The 16,446-nt window shown below is 32.4% G+C and overlaps 1 protein-coding gene across 2 annotated transcripts in view; it reads left to right on the forward strand.

Annotated features, from left to right (window-relative positions):
• Nucleotides 1-15,631, forward strand: part of LOC148304410 (aminopeptidase N-like) — a 30,232-nt gene extending 14,601 nt beyond the window's left edge. Inside the window, exons 3-17 of one of the 2 annotated variants that reach the window (XM_088268402.1) lie at nt 428-609; nt 689-1,476; nt 2,260-2,415; nt 5,112-5,429; nt 6,331-6,514; nt 8,142-8,295; nt 8,989-9,070; nt 9,936-10,119; nt 10,540-10,738; nt 10,922-11,199; nt 11,621-11,820; nt 12,209-12,376; nt 13,011-13,227; nt 13,902-14,089; nt 15,387-15,631. In XM_088268402.1, coding sequence (XP_088124528.1) covers nt 428-609; nt 689-1,476; nt 2,260-2,415; nt 5,112-5,429; nt 6,331-6,514; nt 8,142-8,295; nt 8,989-9,070; nt 9,936-10,119; nt 10,540-10,738; nt 10,922-11,199; nt 11,621-11,820; nt 12,209-12,376; nt 13,011-13,227; nt 13,902-14,089; nt 15,387 — 3,299 coding nt within the window. In that variant the 3' untranslated portion in view covers nt 15,388-15,631. The remainder of the gene's footprint in view (nt 1-427; nt 610-688; nt 1,477-2,259; nt 2,416-5,111; nt 5,430-6,330; nt 6,515-8,141; nt 8,296-8,988; nt 9,071-9,935; nt 10,120-10,539; nt 10,739-10,921; nt 11,200-11,620; nt 11,821-12,208; nt 12,377-13,010; nt 13,228-13,901; nt 14,090-15,386) is intronic. The other variant, XM_088268403.1, reaches the window with a different exon arrangement.
• Nucleotides 15,632-16,446: the final 815 nt, after the last annotated feature.

Here is a 16,446-nt window from a genome sequence, read left to right on the forward strand (position 1 = left end):
TTACTAAGTTAAATTTGAATTTAAAAAAATATTTCTATGGTTAGATAAATAAACAAACCACAACAGAACAAATGTTAAATATTAAACGCATAGCCCTGTGCGACCCAATTATCTCACATCTAAGGGCGGCCCTGTAGGTAACAACAAAAAGTAGCATAAAAGGTTGTGAATTTTAAAATATTTAAAATCGTAAACCTAGTTATTTCATCAAATTCCATAAAGTGACACGCAGAAATCTTAGAAAATAATCGAATTCAGCACCTGTTAATGAATGACTAAATCTTGCCGAACCTAATACCAGCTGTGTTTGTTCTGTCCTGAATTTCATAGTCTGCATTTTGTGTACTGCTCAGAATAAAGCTGTTTCATTTCCGTTGATTGGAGGCCTTGATAAATTATCATTTTTGAATAATGATTATTTTTTCAGAGATGAATTTCAATGGAAGCAGACAGGAGTTCCTTTCGGCACACGGAGACACGCTAACTTACACGAGAAAAGGTGGATTCTTTGTCACGTTCAAGGGGTTAGTGGCCATCATATTGGCTGCAATCGCGCTGGCCGCCATTGTCGGCGTTTTAGTTCACTTCTATGTCCCGCGCAAAGATGAGGTAATATTCAAAGGATTCTTTGTAAAACCAACTATTTCTTCATGACGATCAAACTATTATGATATTATTCCCATTCCAGGAAAAGGCAGTGGTTGAAGATGACGATTTATGGAACATCGGAAAAATTCACGTGAGAAATGTCGACGATAAGGTTCGCCTTCTCGAAAATGTCATACCAACTTATTACAGATTAAGAATAAAACCAAATTATACAACCTTCACATTCGAAGGAAATGTTTCGATCACTCTATTCACGCGCAAAACTAATATCAAACATATATCGTTACACGCAAAATATCTAGAAATCCGAAATAACACAGTTTTAACAGAACAACAGCTAATCAGCACTCCTATAAGGGTTGCCAATCAAACTACCGATAGAACTCGTCGATCAACCGGTCCAGATGAGGGCGAAACCTCGACGTTCACCGAAACGCCAAATGGAGAATCGTCAGAATTACCTAGCACGACACTAGAAGAAGAGAACATGATCAGAGCCATGAGTAGCTCAAATTCCGAAGGCGTAGGTAACGACACCGAAAGCACAACTGAAGCTAATGTGATAGTGGATTACGATGAATCTTCGGAACAAGAAGCGCCGAGATTCAACCTTTCTCTTACTCCTTCCAACGATTCACACGGCGAACATCCCCTGAATGAAACTCACTTCCTGTCGCAGACGAAGAACAGACGTATGAAGATACTTTCCAAAGAGTTAAATCCATCCATCGATAGACTCATCTTCACACTGGAATCTCACTTGAAACCGAATGTGAACTACACGCTAGAAATTTCATTCTCAGGAGTGATAGACGACTCTTTGACCGGATTTTATAGGAGCGATTTTCTGAACAATAATACCCAAGAGTAAGGCAAAATTCTCTTTTTTTGTCATAAAGTAAAACCCCGCTTAACGCTTTTTACTAAAAAATACTGATTTTGCAGTAGTATTAGGCAGATTCCCTAAAACCGCGAATGATTTTATTGCTTCGTAATGATCGTAGCGCGTTTAATATCATAACAGTACGTGTTTGATGTACAATTATTTACGTGTTAAGATGATCTTGTTTAGCGCTTAACTAATCAGAAAGTATCCCCCGCGTCAAGTGGGGTCTTAATATTTTTTCTTTATTTTTTTTTGCATTTAACAATATATTACATTACAAGTACAATTTTTTTTAGTTATATTAATACAAGAAAAATCCCACACAGGCATGGCCTGTGTGTGGGTATATAATTTATTTTAGGTTATAATATTGGGAACTCGAGAGAATACAATAGATATTAAAAATATAAATATATTGAAAGTGCTAATATAAACTTCAAATATTTGATTTTAACAGAAAACAAAAAAAATATTTATAATTAAGTATATCTATGTAAAAAATGTATTTATAATATATAATTATATCTATTTATATATCGTCCGCCTTCATAGTGTAGTGGTCAGCATGTTTGTCTATTGTGCTGGAGGCCCCAGATTCGATCACCCTAGACTGGTACCTGAAGGGCAGGACTGATAGCCTTGTATTATAATTAACGGTCAAGATAGCACTGCTTCCATACAATGCAGGGCTCTTTGCAGCATTGCTTGAAGATAAGGGTTAGAGGAAAATTCATATGTTATGATCTCAATTGGTTTAATTTCAGAACATTGCTTGTGACACAATTTGAGCCAACATCCGCGAGAAAAGCTTTCCCATGTTTCGACGAACCAAATTTCAAAGCAATGTTTGAGATAAGTATTGCAACACCAACCAACATGACCGCTCATTCAAATATGCCACTCATGGCGGAAGAACCCATGTGAGTATGCTAAATTAATATGCTTTCAATAATTAATTAATTGATAAATTTATTCGAAGCCCATCAAGTGATCCACAGACCTACAGCTTTAACAAATTCTGATTCATGTTTGAGCAGTAAAAACAAAACATATTTATTTAAAACTAGTTGTATGCACCCACACGTTGCAGTGGATCAACAACACAATCGAAAACATTGAAAATTCTAAATGACATGAGCTGTCTGTCAATCAGCAAGATGTCCGCCGTGAGCAATTTATAGGCGAAAATCGAGTAACACTGATTTTCCCATTTACACGGCAGATAAGTTCCACGCGATACCGTGTAAAAAAGTAAACTAAAATAAATATAAATTATGGTGGATAGGTTTCCTTGTATAAAAATCAATTCTAAATATATCAAGAAATAAAATATATTATTACTTATTGAACCTTGATTTTTATTAAATGTTTAAAAAAATCAAAGGTAATAAAAATATTCTCCTAACTGCCTTCAGCATATATCGCTCACTCCTTTCAACGTCATATATAAAAAATCGACAATTTTCAGTTTTTCATGTTTTTTATGTGCCCAGAAAATGCAGTATATCCTAGCAAAAGCGGCATATTTTTATCTTAATATTTACCCGCTACAGGGCAGAAAGTACTGATTTTGCATTTTGAAGAAAAGGTATTGTTTAATTTTTTTTTAAATGTACTAAATATTTTTCCAATGGAGAAAAAACCTTCAGGTTTTACATAAAAAGATCTGTTGCACAGTAAAAAGTTTAATAAGTGGCATGATATTTATTTTTAATACATTTCATTATATTCTTAAACTTTAAAAACGATCTCCTAAAAACTCAAGTTTTTTTTAAATATATGACGTTGTTGAAAGGAGTGAGCGATATCTCTGCGTACAGAAGTACTAAGTAGTATTTACAATACATGCAAGGGATGTAGAAAATTCCAAATTACTGTTACGCATTACTAAATGATTGTTCGATTTTTTTCTCTCTTTTTTATGCACCGTGTTATTTTGAAATCGTATAACAAACCGTGTAAAAATGGAGTTCAGTGTATAGTTGTTCGAATGATAAGATGTTGTTTTATTAAATGAATGCACTAAACAGAACTCCCAAAGATATACATAAATGTCGGATTCATATTTATTTTCCGATGATTTGCATACCCTCTTCACCTGTTTCACAGTGTTCACAAATTAATGTATCAGTTTTGTTGATGTTTGTTCACATACTACAGGGGTAGCCAAAGAGTCGAACGCGTTACTATTTCTAGTCGTCCGCCTGTATATAAAATATGAAATATACAATATGAAAAGCTTCCTGAAAATACGCAATGTCATGTTTCCAGCGCATCTTTTTGTATGAAATAAACCTCGGTAATGATTTCGCGGAGCATATCGATATCCGGAATATGTCACTTCCGAACTATAAAGCAATAAAAATTACAATATTTAAGGCTTATGCATAATTCCTTGTTTTTTATATTCATCCTTGTTTCGATAAGTACTTTTCGAATCAATGATATACTAAAAAAGAGAAAATATTTTATTTTATCGTAAAGTATACATGTAATATATTATGTACAAATTGGCTACGACTGTTAATAAAGGGAAAAAAGTTCATATGTATTTTCGTTAACGTTGTTAATAATTCGAAAATAATAGAAGATATTGCTTTGTTTATAAACTAATACATAGGTTTAAATGAAGGAATTATTATTCTCTTGCAAATATTGTAGTCATACAAGAGAAAGTGACCAAGTGCATTTTTTACAAAAACGTGATTATTTACTATTTGATATCTTACTACCCTGAAAAAATCCCAAAGCGATTTTAAACTTGGAAGTGTAATTTAAATATAAAGTGTTAAAAATGACTAACTGCTTTGATGTTTATTATCTTGCCCAGCAAAAGTGACTCAAATTGCCCTTTTGAACAGTTAACGTTTTGTTAGTTGGTCAATTTCTCCTCTACGACTACGATATGTTTTCGTATTATCGACATTTATTTTAATTTTAAACTTGTTTTTTGTTTTTAATTACTACTTTTCTTACGATCATTCATACTTTAGAGATGTGACAAATGGGTAAGTGATATTCTTTCGTATCTGTTATCTGATTACGATGGTGTTACGGCGCAATAATTCTAGCAACATGAACTATGACCCCAAGCGCCCGCTAGGGGCAGGGCGGGGTGTACGCGGGGAATGTTTACGTTATCCCTTATGAGATTGAGGCAGGGAAGACTGCACACACTTGTCATTGTACTGTCATGGCGACCTGTTGAATAAACCGACTGCATCCTAATTACGAGTTATTATTTATTACCTATACCCGAGCCCCGTAATAATGGTATTGTTATTTTTTCTCAGTTCGGAAGTAATTAATACGCAATCAGTTTTGAGAACCGACTGGCGTGATGAGCTTTAAATGGTCGAAATTAAAAAAACAGAATAATATGACGACTTTTTTTAAAGAGTCGAGTTTGAAATAATAATAAAAAATATTGCCCATGTCTACATACAATGCTGTTAGACCGCAGCCCATAAATTAAAAAAAGTCACCCGCACAAAAAGTTTGGCCACCTCTGAAATAGTACATGCATTATTTGACCAGTTGCGCTAAAAAAATATTCTCAAAAATGTAGTACAAATATTTCTATTATAAATATACATAAATATTATTGCTTTTACAGCGAAGACGAAGACATGGTGTGGAACCATTTCCAGAGGTCCATTCCAATGTCTCCGTACTTGGTGGCCTATTCCGTGTCCAGCCTGGAGTACCTGGAAACTAAACCTGTTCTGGTGGGAGGTACGCCAATACCTTTCAGAGTCTGGGCGAGGAAGGAGTTACTCGCCCAGAGCAAGTATGCCACCGAGATCGGACCAAAGATCTTCAAATTTTACATGAAATATTTCGGTGTTCCGTACGCTTTGCCTAAGATCGACATTCTTGGGATTCCTGATTTTGCGTCTGGAGCGATGGAGAACTGGGGGATGTTAACGTTTAGGTAAGATAATGATGTCCCACAGTACAAAACATTCTCTAACTCAATTTTTTAAATTGATGTCTCAACATATCGTAGTCGTACAGGAGAAAGTGACTAACTAAGAAAACGCAAAATGTTCAGGAGGGCCATTTAAGTCACATTTGCTTGGCAAGAAAATAAACATCAATGCAGTTAGTTATTTTTAACAAGTCAATATATTATACTTCCAAGTTTAAAATCCTTTGGGAATTTTTTCAGGGCAATATTAAGCCAGTAACATATCAAATAGTCAATGATCACGTTTTAGTAAAAATTGCATTTGGTCACTTTCTCGTGTATGACTACGATATGTAGATGAGGAAGAAAACGAAAGACAGGGCATTTGCCGGATTTATTTTATTTGATTTGTTTGGGAAGTATACAGCTTGTACATATTTTTTTTAGTTAGATTGACAGTGATAAAAGTCAATTAAATAATTCCACATAAATATTATGAACGCATTTGTTTGAGAGATAAAAGAGAAGATAGGGTGGGTGTGTGTGAGCGTATGTGTGTGTGCGTGTGTGCGTGTGTGTGTGTGTGTATGTGTGTGTGTGGGTAGGAGTAAAAGGGTACACATTGTTTTGGTATACGAAGCGTAAGACTTATAATAACCTTGCTTTCATTTAATTAATAATCAACTTAAAATGAACTAATTTGATGCAGTGCCCTATGCATCATTGGGTGCGGATGAGGGAAGAAGAAAACAAAATAATTGATAATTCAATGAGACATGAAAGCTTATGGATGTGAATATTTAACTTATTTCAATATTGTAAAATACTCTTGGTTGATTGTTTATGGAGACTGGTATATAGCAATCGGTGATTGTTGAATATTATCTGCTATTTTTATTATTATATGATGAGTATTAATTTTTAGTGAGCCAAGTTTACTACTAGATCCAGATTCAGATTCAACAAGATCAAAGAAGATTATCGCTACGATGTTGGCCCATGAACTATCTCACCAATGGTTTGGTAATCTCGTAACAATGAAGTGGTGGAATGATTTGTGGCTTAATGAAGGGTTTGCTACTTACCTGGAATACATTGGAGTAAATGCGGTAAATAATTTCATAAATTCAATTCCTAGAGAGTTTTTTTAGCCAAATCCCCACTTAATTAATAGACAAATGACAATGTTTATCACAACCGTTTATTATGACCCTACTCAGGATTCAACTTTATAAGTTTCATAGCCTATCCCTTCTCGTGAGTGGATTTACTCTTTATGTTTAAAGTTACTATAAATTAATGTAATTTATGAGTGAAAATTCTAGGCAAAAACACTCGCTATCTCGCTAGAGGCATAAGTTTATACATTTCATTGATTCTAAGTTAGCAGTGAAGTTACTTAGGTGTATGATTCACTGGCTAGAGAAGCATCTATCATATCTTATATATATTAATTATAAAAACTTTTCTGCTACATTTTCACCCCCAATTTGACTCATTAACAAACCTTGTAACTTTGTTTACTGACTTGCAGCCAATAAACGGTAAACAGAAATGACTTTGAAATTATGGATGGATAAAAAACACAAAAAGTTAATTTAATTAATCAATTTGTCAGTCACTTCGTCATAATATCTATCCATTTTTAATTTAAGTTTCACATGGTAAATACCACAATTTATCAAAATTGTTTTGATGCATTCTGCATAATTTTCAAACACTGTATCAATGAATGCATCAAAACACCTTAAATGTTTGTTTGTAATGTATATATTAATTTTTTGTATAAATTGAATTTAATTTAATTGAATTGAACATATATCACAATGAATTTTGAAATATAGTGGTATTTACCAGGCGAAATTTTAATTTAAAATACTTTAAAATCATCCTTATATCCTGTAGAGTTCTATGCGTGTATTTCCAAAATATCCATATAACAGTTGTAACCGCACATAATTTCTTTTAAATATAAATGCACAAGGAGTATAAACAAATTAGTAAGATGCTTGCTATTTTTGAAAATCTCATGGTCTGTACAGATATTTTATTTATTGTTTCGGCATTAACTTTGTGGTAAGACATGTTACAATAATTAAAGAAAACACTTCGTTTTTTACCACTTGAGTTTTATTATAGACTACATGTTTCAGAAGCTAAACTTCCATCATTCAGGTCTGTATAATAACTATTATAATAGTTATTATACAGACCTAAATGATGGAAGTTTAGCTTCTGAAACATGTAGTCTATAATAAAACTCAAGTGGTAAAAAACGAAGTGTTTTTTTAAAATTATTGTCTGTACAGATAAAAAAAATCCATATATGTATTTATATAGAATGGATGTCACTTCATCCTGAAGTGACATTCCTTAGATTTCTCTGTGTTCTATTAATTATTGGGTGTTCATAATATTATCGAACATATAAACCAATGGGTTTAATCTTTAAATTAACATAGAATAAGAAAAAATTAAGTTTACTGAAACAACTCAGATGTTGTTTAAAAAAAAAGAATTATTTGTGTTTTTATTATTTACACAAATATTTCAATTTCATGCTATTTCTGTGAGCTTAAGCGGCTCATTATTAGAAATAGGTATAACATTGTGTTAGAGTAGGTTCGAACCGAGAAACTTAGACTTAAGAGTCCGCGACACTAACCATGGGACCACAACCCGACACATTTATTTTCACAATATATAGAATTTGGCATAACAACCCTCAAATTTCAGATTGAGCCAAGCTGGGGCATGTTGGAACAATTCACTTTAGATAGAATGCAAACGATGGTATCTGATTGCTTAGAGACAACACGGCCAGTGTCCGCATTAGTTAATGATGAAACACAAATTGGGCAAATATTTGATGATATCTCATATATTAAAGGTAATACAGATAAAATAACAATATTTTAACTAGAAAATTGACTCTGGAACGTTACACTTTTTTTGTTTCCTTCAACACAATAATTAAAAAAAAAAGGAAATTATATTAAAAGATGGTTAATGAAACCCTGTTTTTTTTTTGGTTCCAGTCATTTTAATTATTCATTTATATTTGAGAATACTCAGTACTAAGAATGGAAAAAAGTTATGTTTAAATGCTTTTGTTCACCTATGTAGTATGGTGATTAGTGCTTTAAGATACTCGGCTGTCCAAACTCAAAACACAGTAAGGGACATTTTTTTGTAGTACGTTTTTTTTGCATTTTTGGACTAAGTAGATTCTACTTAGTCAATATGCAAATGCAATAAAAACGTACTACAAAAAAAATGTCCCTTACTGTGTTTTAAATTTGGACAGCCGTACTGTTTTGGATGTTTCGGGTTCAATTCCCTGGAGACTAAATATAGATACTAGTGATTTTTTTTTTATTGTTCTGGATCGGTACTTAAGTGCAGGACTGAAATTGCCTTCATGTAATCAACAATTAAGATAAGACTGCGCCGATACAATGCAGTGCTCTAGGCACCTTTGAGTGCAAATAAGGGTTAAAACATGGTGGGATACATATGGATGCCACCACAGTTGGACCCGGGAATATTTTAATGAATATTAAATGTAATTTGTAATTTTTAGCTGCGAGTTTATTGCGAATGTTGAATCATATTCTGACTGAAGAAGCTTTTCATGAAGGTTTGGTTCAGTACATGGAAAAATGGTAAGAATTATTACCAATATCTTTTTAAATACTTGCATGCTTGTTTATGTATTGTCTGTTAAGTATTTATTCTATTCCGCTTTGGGGAAAATTTTCAGTTCAGGATAGCAACACCTTTCCTATCCCTCACCATCTCTTCCCTCCACTTCTCTTTTCCCAAACAGTTATCGTATAGTGGATAGGTTTTTAATGTAATATGTAAGTTAATTTTTAACAGTCAAGTAAATTCTTGACAGCTTTTTGCTCCTGTTCTCTTATACGGCTGTGAAACATGGCACCTTATAAGGGCCCAGAGCAGCCGTGTACTAAGCTTTGAGAATAGGTGTCTGTGGAGAAGTTTAGGCATGCGGTGGTTTGATTTTGTAAGGAATGAAGAGATAAGGCGTAGGACGCAGCAAATCTTGGTCACAACTGTCATCAAGAAAAGGTGATTCAGTTGGCTTGGCCATGTACTCCGCATGCCTCCTGAGAGCCTTAATCAAGCTTGCCTCTTTTACAAGGCATCAGGTTCACGCCGCCCAGGACGACCACTGCTGACAATTCGTCGGCAGTTCTCATCAGAACTTCGGGACGCGGATCTGACTTGGGAGTATGCAAGGGAGCTGGCAGCCGACAGAAAAGCCTGGAGATAGTTTGTGAACTCCATATGCTCCACCTAGAGAGCGGATATGGTTTTAATAAATAAATAAATTCTTGATAAACTTTGGTGAAATGATTGACCAAATTCTAAGATTCGGATATTTATGTGCCTGTATAGGCTTTAGAAATATTAATTTGTCTTTCTACGCTGTGGAATTCGAAAGGCTTTATAGAACTGAGAGAATTTATACGCTTAGTATATACCAAATGTTAAATTTTTTTATAGGCAATTCAAAAATGCAGAGCAGAATGATTTGTGGATGGCATTTACTGACGCTGCTAACGATACTTCAACTCTCCCAGAAAAGATTAGCATATCAGATTTAATGAAAACATGGACATTGCAGTCAGGTTACCCTGTTATAAACGCGACAAGAAATTATGTCAATGGAACGGTGTCTTTAACACAGGTACTAATAAGTAATGTGTATATATTCAATATACATATTAAGATATATGTTATAATATGTCAAGTATGTAATTGGTAATCAGGTGTTCCTATGATGGGATAGTGGTGCATATTTAAATCGTTTAATGAAGAAATATTTTTAAAAAAAAGTTTAAAACCTTAATACAATCACTGCATATAAAATACATTTTCATACAAAGTACCTGGAAATCTATAAAAAAATAAAGTTAATTACTTTTATAAGTATTGTTATTATGTTGTTACCAAAACAGTTGTCTAATTTAATTAAAATATTCAACAAATTTTAAATTGTTTTAAATAAAAATGCCATATTTAGTTTTCAAGATCCAAGTGATATTTTGAACATGTTGGTTTCTTATAATTATAACCAATGGTTTAATTCAGTAAAAATATATTACAGAATCGATTTTACCTATCCAATCCACAAAAAGGAATGACAAAAGAGATGTGGTATGTTCCTATATCATATGCGATAGGAAACACCGACTCTGAGACATGGGAGACGACTGCCAAAGAATGGCTTTTAAAGGATCACAAGACTATTGAGTTACCGGAGAGTGCTAATGATACCTGGGTTTACTTCAACGTATTGGGGATAGGTAAGAGCAAACGATAATAACTATGAGATTACAACTTTCTTAAAAGGTGAAGCAACTACATATTGTACAAATAAAGTAATGCTGTAGTCCTTTTATTTATTTAGTTGATTTATTACCCAAAAGATGTTGCCATTTCTCCAAGTATTAGAAGGTAGTAAATAACTAAAATAATATTATTTTCAGGGCATTATAGAGTCAACTATGATATTACCAATTGGAAGAGATTGCAGTATGCTTTGGATGATGGATTCAAGGAATTCCCAACAATAGCGAGAGCGCAAATATTGGATGATGCATTTAACTTAGCAAGAGCGGGCCAATTGAATTATAGCGTTCCATTCGATATCTCCAAATACATGATCGGGGAAGAGACTGAAATTCTTCCTTGGGAAGCAATATTAGACAATTTATCATTTTTAAACCAGGTTATGCAGAGAAGCAAGTACTACTATTTGTTCCAGGTAAAATAAAAGAGTAATTCCCATAATTTAAATTTTCATAAAAAAAACAGCCTTTAACTGATATTTTCACAAACTCTAAATATATCTACTCTCTAATTTTAAACGGCTATATAAGGTTCAAACTTTGACCAGTATCAGTAGTATAAGGTTAGCACATTTGGGTATTGCAGGAGGATACTTGTGATTTTTCACACCCTTATAATTATTTTATGTAATAAATTCGCCCTGGACTGGCACTAGAAGCACAGGACTAATCACTTTACTTTCACGCAATAAATTATCAAGATACATTGCATTAATGCAATAGAATGATCTTTGCACCACTAGATATGGATACCGGTAGAAAAAGATCTTCTAACAAAAGGTTATCTTATAATTTAAGCATGAGTGGTATCGTAATGACGAAGTTATATATTTACAGGATTACATTACAAGGCTCATAATGCCTACACTGACAGAATTCAGTTACCAACCGAGTGGAAATGAGACTACTCAAGACGTCATGTTGAGAGATAAGCTTATAGAGTGGGCTTGCCTTATGGAAGTACAGGAATGTGTTGACTGGGCGTGGAAGCAGTATAATAGCTGGGTGAACCAAACAGATCCTGACAAAGTTAATCCGTAAGTAATATTTTAAACGCTTTCCACAGAATTAAAAAAATCATATAATTAACTTTTCAGTAAGAAAAGGAATAGTTTTGCTTTGTTTTTCCTACTGGCAATATTGCCTTAGGGAGTTTGTTCTCTCTCTTTCTCAGGTCATAATACATGGCAACACTACATTTTGATACACATAATCTCAAATGGTGTATAGCAAATAAAATTAACAGTATGAAATTAACAATATATTATTTTAAAAAAATGGTTAGCATTCATATTACAAAAAGCTTGCCTATTTAAATGAACTGACAACATTAAATAATAAATAAAATAGATGATAGATCATCAGCATTCATAATATAACCCCAATCTTTCAGAAATAATGAATCGCAATTTTTTAATATTTCAGAATCAGGTTCAGTATTCGGTACACTGTTTATAAAACTATTATTCAACTCGGTAGTAAGAAAGAATATGATTTCATGTACAAGAGATACCAAAACTCAAATGATCCTGAGGTACAAATGGAAATACTTAGAGCTCTACCATCTTCTAGAAACAGTTGGCTTTTATATCCGTAAGTGCATATTTTTAAGTTATTAAAAAAATTAACTTATAAAACAGTATATAATTTCATGAAAAGTCAAGAGTTGTTGCTTCTAATTGTAAGTAAGAAACTATGGAAATTAAATCTACACTAAGGCAGGCGCCATGGCATAGTTGGGTAGACGCTCGACTGCGAAACTGGCGCCGCGGGTTCCATTCCCGCCAAGTGTAATATAAATTCAAGAAAGATTTATTTACAAATGGTCTGGGTGTTTGTGATGTATTTTTCACATTAAGCTTCCCTATCCTTACTATCCTACTTGCAGACAAGCCTCTGAATACAGAGGCTTCGCGAATTATTCCTTTAAAAAAAAATACATACATATAACAAATGTGCAGTTTCTATTTTTATTTTTTATTTTACCATGGTGAGCCACAATAATGCTCCGCTGAATACAGTTTACATCAAATAATATGAGATTAAAAAATAACTGTTATAAAAATATTTTGAAAAATATAAAAATAACTTGCTGTTAAATAGACTAAAATGAACTGTATGTTCATACTCTTTACTTATTCATACATATTTCATTGACATAGCAAAAGCGGGCTGGTTAATGCCATTAGGTCAAGTATTTCTTCACTAATACTTCATTATTTTTAAGGCTGTTTGATTACTCTATAACAACGATGCAGACCCATCTTACACCGGCGTTTTGGAGCGGAGTTGAAAGCGATGTAACATCACAAATAGCATTCAGATTTATAGTATTTCACTGGGAAAAAGTGAATGCCAAATATGCCCTGATGGAAGAACAGATGTTGCAATCCGTAGTAGATGGAGCTTTCCGTGGAATATCAACCGAAACCGAGTTGAGACAGGTACAATTACATTTATTTTAAAACGCATTAATTTTACTAAACATTTGTTTTATCAAACATTTAGAAAAAAGTTACCATAATATGTTTTGAATGTAAAATATAAACAATCATAATACAATTTATAAAATAAATTTGTTTTTTGGATTTTTTTTAGCTGATACTTGTGGCTTTTTATAAAGTTTACAAGAATAAATAAAACACAAACTTTACTTTCAATCACTTTTATTTTGGTCTATATTTATAAGTATCTATCCATTTCTTAAGAGGAGGTATTTGTTAAAACCGGTTGGAAATAAAGCATCAAAATGAGTGATTAAAAACAATGTGTGCATTTTATTTATTTTTATAAAGTTCACAAATTGTTCTACTTATTAATTACACAGTACAGTTTACTATACAGCTAGACATCAAAATCACAATGCATAGCTCAGCAACGAGTTATCAGAAATTTGCAACCGACAGATCATTACCCACACACTTCTTGAAGTAGATTTTTAGGTTTTTTGAACTAATGTTGGATTACTGGATGTTTCGATATATAAAGTCTCTACCGTATCTGTATTAATGCACAGTAATTACACCCAAAAACAGTATACACTTCTTTCCATATTCACATTATTTTGATTGATAATTTGCAATATAGTATTGATGTTTATATGTGGAATGTTGAACAGTTCAAGAGATTCATCTCCAGTAACAAGAAAGATCTGAAAAATGTGTCAGAGTTGATAATGAAACATTTGGAACAAGCAGTATTGAGAATCCAGTGGCGGAGAAATAAAATGGAAGACGTAGAGAAGTGGCTCATCAGGTTCTCAGAAACGAGGAAAGTTACAACAGTCAATGAAGAGAGCACTCTGTGGTAACTATAATCATCAAATATTACTTTGGACATTTTTAACAGTATGTATTTCCATTCCTATCTAAATCACATTCAGAAATACACTAGAGCTTGAAGACGTAGGGTGCCACAGTTGGGCGTTCTGCACTTAAATATTTTTCTATAATAACTTCAAAAAATATTAAAAGATCACTAAACGCCTTTTTAAACAGCTTCTTCCTAGAGGCTAATTATTACTAGATATGGCAATTAGAAGAGCTTGGATAGGAATCTCAAGTGTATATTTAACCATTACCATACTGCGCATTATTGCACGGTTTCTGATTCCCTCACTTTCCCAATAATTTATTTTCCCCGTTTCCTCCCTTTTTCTTATTCTTTGTTAAGCTCCATGGTTATGACAGACATTTTATGCAATGTAAGCTGAGGCGTAGCCTAAAATGTGCTCATTTTTACAATTAACCACTAACCAAAATTCATTGAATGCACGCCAACATAAACGAGGTGACAGCAGAGGCGTACATATAAACAGAAAAGCAGTGCCTACTCTGGATTCCTCGTGTTTCATATAGAAACACAACCAGTACTTACTATGCCTTATCCTAACCCAACCCTACTGGATACCCTGATTAACTTTTCCCTTACGGTGCTAAAAAACTTCGGCGTGTAATGGTGATTTTATCCCTGATTTTTTACAAATTATTTATTTCCGTCGCTGCAAATGAATAATTTTATATTACTTTATATTATACTTTCACATAATACATTATTTTATGTGATCATTTTACGGAGGAATACAAAAATTCTGAGCCCGTTTCTATTATATTTTATATTGATATTATCATTTTAAAAGTCCAGTTGTAGTAAATATATATATATCACCGGGAGGGGAAGGTTAAAAACACTGTGCAAGCCACTGGGTGACAAGATGTCAATGTGATACTGATCTGTATATATCCAACAACTTTAACTTCCTAAAAAGCATCCGTTTATATATCAAAACAGTATAGAATAATAATTTTATTTATATTTTTGTCCGCCTCCGTAGTGTAATGGTCAGCACGCTCGGCTACCGTTCTGGAGGTCCTGGGTTCGACTCCCAAGGGGGGTAAAATAAATATTAGTGATTTTTTCACTGTAATATTTATTCAATATTACCATGCACTGGTACCTGAAGCGGAGGGCTGATCACCTTTCCTTCATGTGTAAACGATCAAGATAACACTGCGTTAATATGACACAGTGCCCTATGCACCATTGGGGTGCGGATAAGGGCTTTATTATTATTATTATTATATTTTTGTAAATATTTTTACAGATTTACATCGATCCAAATTTCTTTCAAAATTCATCAGTTCGAGAAACACCGAAGCCATTCCTATAATGTAATAGGATTCATTTTATTAAATTATTAATATTATTTATAGAAGGTCTATACTTAGTGTATTGTTATTAATTATGTTGTGAAGTTTATATTTTACCGCTAATGGAAATTTAAAATGCAGGAAACGTCAAGAATGCAAAAAATTTGATAAATTAATAAAAAAAAATAAAAAAACGAAAGGATTACCCAAATTATTTTTTAACTTTGAAAAATTGTAAATATTTTATTTTTACTTTATTCAAATAATAAATTTATGTCCTATCACATTAATGGATAAACTTTCTTTTTGCTTTTATACCGTTTTAAATTTTCATTGTTTATATTTTTATTTGTGATTATTGCAATGCAAGTCATGTTGGACCATTAATTATTTATTTAATAAAATTATAGATTAATTGTTCATATTATAGTTGTTTCGTTAATAAGATTAATTAGATACTTTAATATGTTTATATTACAAATATAATTCAATATACACAAAATTAATAAGAAATTAAATATATGTATTAACCTAATTTATTTTATTATTTTCCATGGTGATTATTTGTTACTTAATATTTATTGTATGTTATTAAAATTAAATTATTTATTACATTTATTACTAAATATATTATCATCATAAAAAATCGAAGTGCATTTTTTTATCTTTTCTTTTTACTATATTAATAATAATAAATACTTCAGCATAAAAAATAATCTTTTTTATGAAAGGTTGAATGGTGAATGCAGTATATCACTAAATCCAGCCAATGATAGATGGAATGTTTTGTATATGCCCAAACAGTACTATATGCAAATGCTCAATGGTATTCTATCAATAATCATCAGTATGTATTTATCACGAATCACATTCCCTACGTATATATCTGTTTTGTATGTATGTACATATCTATTTTGCATTGTCAAACTCTATACTAATATAAAAAAAGAAAATAAGCCTTTAATTTCATTTCATTTTATTTTAATATGACAGAATGTAGAATACAAATTGTTA

Source organism: Brachycentrus maculatus, unplaced genomic scaffold (genome assembly GCF_059751285.1).
Source record: "Brachycentrus maculatus isolate JH-2025_06_01 unplaced genomic scaffold, ASM5975128v1 h1tg000322l, whole genome shotgun sequence".
NCBI classification, from domain to species: Eukaryota; Metazoa; Arthropoda; class Insecta; order Trichoptera; family Brachycentridae; genus Brachycentrus; species Brachycentrus maculatus.